At 34.7% G+C, this 12420-nt stretch overlaps 1 protein-coding gene across 1 annotated transcript in view; it reads right to left on the bottom strand.

Annotated features, from left to right (window-relative positions):
- The window catches only part of DIAPH2 (diaphanous related formin 2), a 1004420-nt gene that overhangs the window by 364845 nt on the left and 627155 nt on the right, over positions 1-12420 (bottom strand). Inside the window, exon 23 of the mRNA XM_047076289.1 lies at positions 1151-1275. Within this exon, the coding sequence (XP_046932245.1) occupies positions 1151-1275 (125 nt within the window). The remainder of the gene's footprint in view (positions 1-1150; positions 1276-12420) is intronic.

Below are 12420 nucleotides of genomic sequence, written 5' to 3'. Positions count from 1 at the left end.
TTCCAAGCACTCACAAACGTATGTTTCCAATATTCCTATTTATGAAAGTACTCAGAATCACTAACAGACTCATAAAGCAGTATTAATTCATGAATCCAATGGCTTTGAATGAAAAAAAAACATTTTTCATGAAAATCTAAATTGCTATTCTCAAATAATTCAAGTTCAGTACCGTAACTTCCAAGTTTGGCAGTTAAATAAGCATACCACAGAAGAAAAAAGGTAATAGATTTAACCTTGAAACAAGGTGACTGTCATATAGTTGGAAGAATTTACTTATCAGATAAAGTATTTATAGTATTTATTCCCTCTAGAGAGATAAAATGGTGAACCAGTATGTAGTTCAAGATATTTATTTAAACCTAAAAGAGGATGATATGGCTCAAACTTTTGAAAACCAAGAGAAAAAAGTCATATTTAATTTAGGTGCCAGATTTAACATTAAGCAATTCAAGCTAAATGCTATTTCTTAAGTTCTTCTTTCATATATTTCTATACTTTATATGAATATACTGTATATAAAATAGGGATTTAAAAATATTTATTTAGAAGTAAATACTTAATGTTATATAGATAGCTACTATAATTTATTTAAATACATAATCTACTGATCAATTCATCTAACCATCCATGCAGGCATCCATTTTATCCTTCTCAATCCTTTCAGTCAATTGATATTGGCCATCCTCTGATTGCTCTTGAATATACATGTGTGTCCTCAGCAAATACCTGCACACATGCAAAGAGGAAAAAAAAAACAAAAACTTCTGACCCCAAAAAACTTATGTTGATCATTTTCTCTAAGCAACTAGTTACATAAGGAGATTTTTTGTTTTGTTTTGTGTCTACTCAAGTCTCGTAAGACTTACCTTGCATATCCAGCGGAGCTTCAAATGAAATTCTTCTTTGAGAAATGGCATTTTTTCTCATATAACTGTTCCCTTGCCTAATCTACCTGGTTCGAAACACTGTCAGCTAAAATTTATGCTGCTAATATAAAAACAGCCTATATAAATTCATCCAGTCTGAATAGAGTAGTAAGTTTAGAACTAACTACACAGTAAATACAGAGAGAGAGAGAGAGAGAGAGAGAGAGAAAGAGAGAGAGAGAGAAACTAATAAACAATGTGCTTAAATAAATAAAGGATATTGTCATCTTCTCCACAAACTTATCATGTCTATTTTCCGTTTCGGGGAATTTCTTGATATCACGTTCCAGATGAACAATGTGTTGTTCCATTGTTGCAAGGTTGTTCTTGAGAATTTGAGCTGAAACTAAAGAACAATGTGCAAAGTGTTTAGAGTTATTTTACCAAATAATCCGTAAAACAACTAAAAAAAAACAGTATCAGTTAAAATATTTTCTAATGTGCAGAATAGTTCCATTAAGCTAACTCACGTCTTTTGGAATTGCTGCTCATAAACATTCTACTCTCCATGAAATAAGTGGAAATGTGTAATATAATACAGCAAATCATCATGTTTAACATGAGAATGTCACCATTTTATTCAGCCATTAGTTCAAATGAAGGCATTTCTATTTAAATTTATTGATGGAATCCCTTATATTTCATTCTTTAAAATCTAACTTGAAGATTAAACAGAAACTGAGGTTCAAAGAGATCTTACTATATTGATGCATGTTCTTGGTTATATAAATGATTTAAAGTTAAATCATATAAAAGGATCAAATATTTTCTTTTGTTGAAATACCCTGATTTTTATAAACCAACATGTATGGTAAAAGTGCCCATCTTTAGTACTTTTCATACACGTATACATGTGAAAAAATACTGTTGATACATAAAGAGAATTTAGAGCAAATCCTAGAGAATACATATGCACATACATACCCACAAAGCTTCAGTGTGCCCTCAAACACCATCATTAATTGCTTTAATTGTCCCTAACATTATCTGTACTTTTCTTTTTCTCTCCTCATTGACAACCAATAATTTTAAGTATTGTATTCCCACTGCTCCTAAATACATACACATTTCCCAGATCTCTTATGATGCCTTCTCTGCACAGAGTTATTTTTTAATAGACACTATTTTATAGATACTCTATTACTGCATGACTGCCAATTATATATGAAGACACTTCTATCAATAACAATGGCATTTGACAGTGTTCTAGCTGAAAAGACAAGGTTAAGTATTAGAATTTAATAGGTTATCCTGTGACATTGATTTTTAAATCCTGGCCTCTGAAACACTGTTCTTTTCATTAAAAGATTGTGAAACAGAAATAGAGTAATATTACAATTCTCTTTTTAAAGGAAATTTTGGTTTCACTCAGAGGCATATCCAAATTGCAGTGAAAAATTTAAGAGGCTGACAAAAATCAACCCCCTGGCAAATTTCAGCCAAACTCTTCTGATACAAATTCATCACACTGACACCCATGTGACTTGACAAGGAGAAACTGCCTTAAATATACATGGAAGTTCAAGAGACTGAAAATCCAACATGAACATTAAAGACAATTTTTTTTCCTATTAATCTGTCAGTTCAAATAACTCTTTCCAGTTAAGTTCCATTTGTTTAACTCTTACAAGCTTGGAAATTATTATCAGGAGGTCTGAGTTTTTTCTTGCCAAAAATTTGCTAATGGCTCGACAATCATTGTTTGGTTTATTGAAAGGATGAGTTTGCTGTGAAGAAAAGTATTTTCTCTTATTTTAAAACCGAATTTTTTCACTTGCATTTTTCCGTTAGAGTCTCAATAATTATTCACAAGGTTTGTTCTTCCCTATGTGGTTGATAGAAAAAATGAAGGTATGAAATTCAGAAGTTGTTGATGTCATTTAGGTTACATAAAAGAAATAAGCCCATGGTAACTTTCTGCTATACACAAAATGTGCCCAAAGGCCAGGTTTAGGTCACAATATTAATCCTCTTACTACAAGCAATAGTAATTCCAGTAGTAAAAATGGCGTGATGATGAGGATTCATCTTCTGATTGTTCAATATAGAAATAGCCTAATCAAGTGCTATACACACAAAAGGCTAGATATCTCAAATAACAAGAGACAATATTTTTAATCAAGTTGAATTCTGAATAAAACAGTATTTTCCAGACATTTGTCCTCGATTTTACATGTCTAATCCTAAATCCTCTGAAATCCTTCCAGAACTCTAGCCCAAATTCTCTACCATTTAGAGGCACTTTGGTTTGTTCAAGTGATCTTCCACATATTACCTTCCACTTTGAGAACTATTTTTGTTTGTGTACATAAGCACAGAGCCTCTATTATAAAACCTCAAGCTACATAATGGTAAGATCTGTATCTAATACTTCACTTTTCTCTCTGTATTTGTTATAAATAATGTTGAATGTTGAATAAATATTGAATAATAAATATTGAATGAATATGCATATTTGAAAAAGTTTTGGTTCAGACTTTAATATATGCCTACTATTTTTTAAACTTTTTTTAAGTTTATTTATTTATTCTGAGAGAGACAGAGAGAGAGGTAGAGAAAGAGAGGGGGAGAGATAGAATCCCAAGCAGGCTCTGCACTGTCAGCACAGAGCCTGATGCAGGGCTCCATCTCACAGACCATGAGATCATGACCTGAGCTGAAACCAAGAGTCGAATGCTTAACAGACTGAGTCACCCAGGTGCCCCTATGCCTACTGTTCTTTTAGTTTCTTTTTTAAAAGTTTTTATTTAAATTCCAATTAGTTAACATACAGTGTAATATTATTTTCAGGTGTACAATATAGTCATTGACACTTCAATAACACTTGGTGCTCCTTACAAGTGAGCTCCTTAATCCCCATCACCTATTTAACCCATCCTCCCACCTACCTCCCCTCTGGTAACCACCAGTTTGTTCTCTATAGTTAAGAGTCCCTTTCTTAGGTTGTTTTTTTTCTTTTTTTCTCTTTGCTCATTTGTTTCATTTCCTGGCCCTAACCATAAGCCTGGCCATAACCGTAACCTTAACCCTAGATTTGAGAAGAAAAAAGATACACACACCCACACACACACACACGGAATATTACTGAGCCATAAAAAAGAATGATATCTTGCTATTTGCAATGACATGGATGGAGCTAGACAGTATTATACTAAGTGAAATAAGTCAGAGAAAAACAAATAGCATATGATTTCACTCATATGTGGAATTTATGCTCACTTCTGCAAATCAATGTGCATATAGAGATTAGATATAATCATAATGATTGAAAGTTACCATATCAAGTATTATGTGACTATGGAAAAGAAGCAGGAAGTTGAAGTCTGTCTAACAATACATAGAGGTGGCAGGGTTGCAGGAGATGCTTAGATGAATGGGAAAATAAGGAATTGGGATAAGGAAGGGAAGGAAGGGATACCTTCATTAGGTTCCTTCTGTCTTCCCCTCGAATAAATTAGCAATATTATGCTTGAACAAAAGAGAATTAAATACTGGAGGTGTGATAATCCAAGGATTCTACCTCACATGCAAACTCATTTTGCCTCATATGGCTGCATTAAATGAAAAATACAATTATTTAAATGCATATCTTTAAATTGTTGGAATTATGGTATCTTAGAGTTAGAAGTAATATTAAAATGGACTTTTGACCAGACTCTCAAATTTAAAAACACAAGTTATACAATGTCACAGTCTATATTCCTAGAAAACAGAACCTAAGACAAAGCCTGCATGTTAAGTCCTTCTTAAGGGGTAAAGGTGGGGTATAATCAGAGGGAAATGGACATGAAGAAAAAAGGAAGAATGTTAATACAAGAGAGTAAATTACTGAACTGGCCACAACTTTACAAAAATTACAGGTGGTTGCTTTGAATCCATGCTTGGAGGGGCCCTAAACTTTGTTTAATGCTTTGTTGTCACTGTTTTGAAATTCTTATTTTATTTTATTTATTTTATTAGAAATCTTTTTTTAAGGTTTATTTATTTTTGAGAGAGAGAGAGAGAGAGAGAGAGAGAGAGAGAGAGAACGTGAGCAGAAGAGGGGCAGAGAGAGAGGGAGACACAGAATCTGAAGCAGGATCCAGGCTCTGAGCTGTCAGCATAGAGCCTGATGTGGGGCTCGAACTCATGAACTGCAAGATCATGACCTAAGCCAAAGTCAGATGCTTAACCGGCTGAGCCACCCAGGTGCCCCTGAAATTCTTATTTTAAAATGGTGCCCTGCATTTTCACTTTTCATTGGGTCCTTCTAATCATGTAATCAGTCCTCGTCTTCAGATATGATAAATGAAAGAACTGCAATTTGGAAGAATTGGTTACAGGGGGTGAGCAGTTCACCTGTTGGTGCCTTCTCATTTTCTACTCTCTCATTGGCAAACTTCTGTTTCAAGGTGTTAACTTCCCATTTTGCCTAGGGAACAAGACAACGTGGCCCAGGCTTGGAGGTCGGGGGTTGGGGGGGGCATAGAAAGGGTGCTTAGTGGATCTACAGGGGTGTATAAACTAGATGCAGAACAGATGATTCACTATATCCCAAGTGGCTTATTACCTTTTTGGCAGTTGATATAATTAGGAAAAATTTTGTTTACTTATAATCAAAATCAGACTACTTGAACTCCTACCAACTTATCAACTCTTAGTCCTCATTTTGCCTTATGGCAACACTGATCAAGTCTACTCCCTATTTTACAGGAAAGGTGTTACTTGCATCTTCTTAATCTGCCCAGGCTATAAACACCCATTTCCTACAACTAGTCTTCCTAAGGTATAAGGGTTACTTATTTCTTGAACTCTTAAGTAATAACTAATATTTAGTGAGCACTTACTATGTGCCAGACCATATTCTAACTAGTTTTATGTATTAACTCATCTAATCTGTACAAAAACTTTATGAGGTATTTACTATGCTCAAGCAGGGCTGTGATATGAGCCAAATGACATCTTCCCAGAAAACTGGAAATGTAAAGCAATGTCTCTAGGACCTATAAGGTCAGAAAGTTGAAATTAAATCTGTGCCCAGTGGCACACAGACATGTCATTTATATTAGGAGACTGGCATGGTCTTAGGAGTCAGATCCACTCAGATTCTGATCTCTGCCATACCAAATATTAGTTGGGTTACTTTGTCTGGGTCTTCATTTCCTGATTTGCAAAATGAAGAGAATAACACCTTCTTTAAAAGGTGGTCATTCAAGTTAAGTGATTTGGTAAATATAAAGTTTCTATCATTATACCTGGTACCTATAGGTAATCCATAAATATTCATTTCACATTCCATTATTCTTCCCTCTTTTCCTTACCTTCCAACAGAAAAATTCCTACTATATATGTGCTCCCAATCATTAAACAACAGTTTAGATGTAATCTGAATAGCAACAACAACAAAAAAGCAGTTATTTCCTAGTTGCTACCCCACTATGGTCTAATTTAATATAATATTAGTCTCTTTCTAATCAAAAAAACTAAACACAGACTGTTCTGGTTTGTAGGTTTTACAGAGCACACGGGATTTTGGGTCTGGGAACTAGTGACTATTATACTAATGAACAGCCAATTTGTTAGAGATATTAACAAGTTCCAAATTTAAAGAATGCTTCCGGAAATTAGTAGTCTGTATTCCTCTGGAGACAATTAGCAGTTAGTTATTTTGGCTTTCTAGACTTGTATAAAAGATAACAGGATTTTTTTTTTGAGTGTTAGATTGGAATTAACATGTGTTTACCTGCCTGATGATTTGCCTTAAGTACATTTGCTTCAATCTTAAGTGTTAGGAGTCAATGTTGATTATCTAACTAATTAGGCCCTAGCCTTCATTACTTCTTATATTTCTTAGAGAGAGAGCGAGAGAGCAAGAGAATGTGTGTATGGGGTGGTGGGAAAGGAGGCAAGAGAGAGACTGAAATATTCTTCTTGGAGGTAGGGGAATATGTAGAGTTCCTAGTGTCCAAAGAGCATTAAAATACCAGAGTGAGTTAGAAGTGCTCCTCTCCTGCATAGTCTCAGCCTCGGTATATTTTTGTGCCTCTCATTATTTAGTTTACTAATATAAATTAGGGAGTCTTTAGTGACAGTGCAAACATTTTCTGAGTAAATTCCCACTGTGGGCATTTTCAATGACTGATTAGTCAGTCTAGTGGCACTTTAATTTTGTCTCTCATTTCATTTTTTACATCTGCTACTGAATTACTAAATCTGAATTATAACACTAAAAATTAAATTATAGCTATCAAGTTCTTTATTATAGCTTTCTTCCTTGTACTCCATAAATAACCTTTTAAGTTGAGTACACTCTCTTGAGTTATGTGTAGGGAGAAACTTTCCCCACAAATCTTATTTATCTACTTACTTCAGTTGAAAAATATACATAAACTTGTTTCCTGGCTTCAAATATATGACTCAAAACATTTTAAATGATAGACCTACTCTAACTCATAATTTTAAGAAAAGTAAAGGATAAAATAAGTATTTTAAGCAAGATTTTAAATGGAAAGATTCTTCAATTACATATTATATCAGAGAAATGACACACATTTAAGCTAAAAAAAATCACAGTAATGGTGACATTCTCTAGACCATGTGCAGAATGTGTAATTTTATGTAAATATAAAAGCTTTGCCAGGAACTTAGGGATTTTTTTTCTCTGAATTAAGTATTTCTATTAATTTTACCCATTGACAAAATAATTGAGCACTTCTTACATCTTTGCTCTGAGAAAGGCCAAGTAAAAATTTACTCTTGCAAGTCTATGTGTGAATAGGCCCCAACATGATTATAAGCACCATAATTTTCTTTAACTGAATATATTTAGTTGAAAAAAATTACTATCAGCTGAGCAGCACAACATTAAAGTGACTCATCCAGAAAGCATAGGTAGAAAAGGACATTACAAGCAGCCTGAACAATAGGCACAGTTGCATTCTTTCTCAAGTGCATTTATAATAGTTTCACTTTATATGAAAATGATATTTACATGGATATTTACATGGAAATGAAGCAAGTGTGTTTATATAATAACAATAGCAAAAGCTCATTACTGTGGGCATCTTAGGCTTTTATAAGTAGTAACTGGCACCCCAATAAAAAATTCCTATAATAAAAAATCAATTAGAAAATGACTAATTCTGAGAAAAAGTAATTGTTAAAAAGTCACCTTAAAAGGAAACACAATTTAACTAGAATCCTTATTAAATAAAATTTAAAAATATATGTCCCTTATATATTCTCACAAGGGCCATCACTTGCCCCTCTAACATGTGCCCTTGGGGATAAGGTGCAGTTTCTCTAAATTGGATTCATAATATAGCCTGAATGCATGCTGGGAACAGCGGGATTTCCAAACGAAAACAGGAAAGCTGCTTTATAAGCATAATCTAAATGTTTAACTCTAAGAATTCCACTAAGCATATTTCAGTGTCTGGCTTAATATATTTATACAAGTCCTCAGCCTGATGTATTTTTTAAATTAAAAATTGAACCTAACTAAAATAAATATATAAAAATCCCTTTACTACCTTACTACTAACTATGGAAGGTATGCCTAAAGTGTTAACTGGGGTAGAGAAGGATAAAGGGAAGTTTGAAGCCCTCTGACTAATGATACAATAAAAAAATCCTGTGGCCTGACCACCAAACTACCAGCAGTGGACAGTCAAGCTACCCATGAAGAATTACAGTTTTTTCACCTGCTGTCTTTCTGCAACTGCTATTCTGCCTGCGGCAAATAGCATGTATGAATTTTTAAATCAAAGGATAAAAAACAAACTGAAATCTCCTACTTTTGGTGACAGTCTTAGCTTAAGGCCAGGTTGGGAAATACATATGCAGGCTGAAGCTTCTAAGACATGCTGGATATAGGCAGGAGATGATAATGAAATTTACATAAAAAAATCACTCTGGGGGTGCCTAGGTGGCTCAGTCGGTTAATCTTCCGACTTTGACTCAGGTCTTGATCTCGTGTCTTGTGAATTGGAGCCCCACATGGGGCTCTCTGCTGACAGCTCAGTGCCTGGAGCCTGCTTCAGATTCTGTGTCTCCCTCTCTCTCCTGTCCCTCCCCTGCTCATTGTCTGTCTCTCGCTCAAAAATGAATAATGAAATGAGATAAATAATGAAATGAAATAAAATAAATAACTCTGGCTGCTATGTGTAAAACGCAGCGAAGGGATCAATAATGGAAAAGGGGACAAGAATTAGGAACCAATTACTATGGTCTAGACAGGAGATGATGGTAGCTTGGATTAAGGTGACCAAAGATGATTGCAGTACATATTTTAGAGGTAGTGCAGACTGGTCATAGGGTTGATGAAACGTGAGAGGTAAGGAAGAAGTTATTAAGAATGATTTCCAAGTTTTTGGCATGAACAACAGAAATTGAAATATTTAGAGGGGAGATTTATGGGGAAAGATTAAGGGTTTAGCTTGGGACCTACTTAGTTTCAATTGTATGAACCATCCAAATTGCGATTATAACTAAGATGTTGAATATATGGGGTCCTGAACTCATTAGAGGGGTCTGAGCTTGATGTGTGTAATAGAAAGGTATTTGCATACAGAACCTACTCTAGAATAGTTATATTGTTTCATTACATTGCTACAATATAATTGAGTCTACAGTTAGTTTTGTGGCTGTATAAATCGAGATAATAATTCCTGCATCCCTGACTCATTCCAAGTACAAACGTTTCTAAATGTTGGTTAAGGTCATTTTGTTCTGGGCTATGCTTGTAATTTATTCCTGTTTTTCCTCTTTACTCTACTTTTCTGTGAGTTACTCTTAAACTTGCAGGAGTACCATGGATATTTGATTAAGACTCCCCCCCCCACATGTCTTGTTGTTATACTTCTCTTGAAACAAATGTTGCCAATAACAACCCCCCAGCTTATTGCATTTGGAGGTGTGGTGAGTATAATAAATCAAAGAGCTCAAGGCCTTTAAAGAACATAGCCATGAAAATATCTGCCAGGATTTCCCCAATAGAAGAAAGAAAAATGTGAAAGACTCGGTTGTTTTCCTTCATAGTGCACATAATTGGCACATTAACAGTGGTAAAAGGGGAAGGGTTAAAGGTGGTTTAGTTGATACAGGACAATGTAGGTTTTACCCTTCTTTGGTCCCTCTCTGCCTCTGGCTCCACTTGAAGTATTCACAATAAATAGGTCTTCTTCCTTGTTGTAGCTCCACAATGTTATTTTAGAGTATATACACTTCCAGCTTGCATTATTGATTGTTTTTCTCTGAATGGTCATTGCAATTAATTGCTGAGTTTTTATTAGTGAACTGCTCTTTTAAGGCCAACAACTATCCATACCTGAATTTTAATCAGAGTGAAACAAATATAATTACCACTCCTGAGTATATTGAGTGGATGGGGAGAGCTGCACACATCTGCTTTAGTTCCCAAGTCAGTAATTCTATTGTTGCCCTGGATGTGATAAAGTCCTTCTTCTATCCTTCTAGAAGCTCTATCATATGTGTGTGTGTGTGTGTGTGTGTGTGTGTGTGTGTGTGTGTGTATAATGATAGATTCATTCATTCATTGTATATATTCATTCATCTGGAATGAATGAATGAATCTAGTTTTATATCAATTTCAAAAGATCCATCATCATCCCTCCAGTGAGTCAGCAAGTTACTTTTGCCACTGTAATCTCTAACTTTTAGTATTCTAAAACAAAATAAAAGTCTGACAATTACAGTCCTTTTTCCCAAGTTATTTTGTCATCTTGTAAATGATTTGGATATCTTCTATGGAGCCAGCAATAGATAAAATTCAAATAAGAAATTTACCCAAATGGTCATTATGTTTAACCTGGAACAATTAGAAATTAACATTTCTATCAATTTCCCACCAAAATCAAAAGCATATACTATTTCAGTATCTAATAGGGTTGATGCTTAAAAGTTGAAAAATAGTATTTTTAAAGATGTAATCACAAGAAATTCTAACCACGACACATGCCCAGATGTCATGCTGGTAATACTGATAATATATATTTAGCCCTGGACATTACATATGTTCTTCCAAAAACCAGTTTTTCTAGTAGCTCAAACTAGCCAAATATTATAAACAGGTTTTAATATTTGAAAAAAAATGCATTTAACCACAATTAACCTTAATTTAGATAATGCAGGCACCTAGCAGCGTGCCTGGCAGGCACATAGAAGGTGCTGACTAAACATCACTTGAATCTGAACTGGAATTTAAAAAAATATGTCCTACTAAATCTTCCTACTAGAAATGCACATCTAAATTAGTCAATAATGACATCATAAATTTGGTTCCATACTATGCTAGATTTATCCTTTATAAACTAAAACCTGATTTTGCTACCACAAGGCTTAAAATATTTTAATAATCCAGTGGTGTACTATATTATCGTAGAAAAAACATGGCCTTTGAAGTCAGACATATCTACTTGGGATTCTTTCTCTACCACTTAAATTATGTGATTCTGAGCAAATCACTGAAACTTTGTGAGCCTTAGTTTCCTGATCTGTGAATGGGGAAAATAATTCTAACTTCATAAATCTGTCATGATAATTACATAAAATAATGTATACACAGCTCTTATCATAAAAAAACTATAATATTTACATTTTTTAATGTTTATTTATTCTTGAGAGAGAAAGAGTGTGAGCGGGGAAAGGGCAGAGAGAGAGGGAGACACAGAATCCAAAGCAGGCTCCAGGCTCTGAGCTGTCAGCACAGAGACCAACGCAGGGCTTGAACTCATGAACAGCAAGATCACAACCTGAGCCAAAGTTGCACACTAAACTGACTGAGCCACCCAGGGACCCCAAAAACTATAATATTTAAAAACTGGATACGTTAGTTCTTTTTGTGACCCTGTCATCTATACGATCAATACACATAAGCACTTCAATATAGGACTCCCATCTCCCTATCTCTGGTTTTCATTTAAGGCCATTCTCCCACACTTAGTGCTAATGAGTTGCCATACTGAATGTGTCTCTTCTTTGGTTCACATTTCCTGGACTGTCTTTTTGCTACCTTGACCTGATGAACCACCATCATCATTATTATTACTATTCTTCTTCCTCCTCTTCTTCTTTGAGAATATAAACAACTTTTGGGACACCTGGATGGCTCAGTTGGTTGAGTGTCTGACTTCAGCCCAGGTCATGATCTCCCGGTCCCTGGGTTAGAGCCCCATGTTGGGCTCTGTGCGGACATCTCAGAGCCTGGAGCCTGCTTGGGATTCTGTGTCTCCCTCTCTTTTTGCCCCTCCCCCACTCACACTCTGTCTCTCTCAAAAATAAATAAACATTTAAAAAATACTTTAGAATATAAACAACTTTTAATTATTTATTTTGGAAGTTCTAAACACAGTTTTTATTGTGACAGTTATACATGCACACAGTTTAAATAGTCAAATCATTCTGTAAGTCTGGTTATGAAAAAAAGCAATTTCTGTCTCCCATCCCCTATCTCCCATTTCCCAAAGGCACTTGATTTCTTTTGACTGATTTA

This window comes from Lynx rufus, unplaced genomic scaffold (assembly GCF_022079265.1).
Source record: "Lynx rufus isolate CCGP_SWC_20201006 ecotype Redwood Valley unplaced genomic scaffold, mLynRuf1.p SCAF_14, whole genome shotgun sequence".
Lineage (NCBI taxonomy): Eukaryota > Metazoa > Chordata > Mammalia > Carnivora > Felidae > Lynx > Lynx rufus.
The sequence above is the reverse complement of the archived record's forward strand: the minus strand, read 5'-3'. Positions and strand labels throughout refer to the sequence as shown.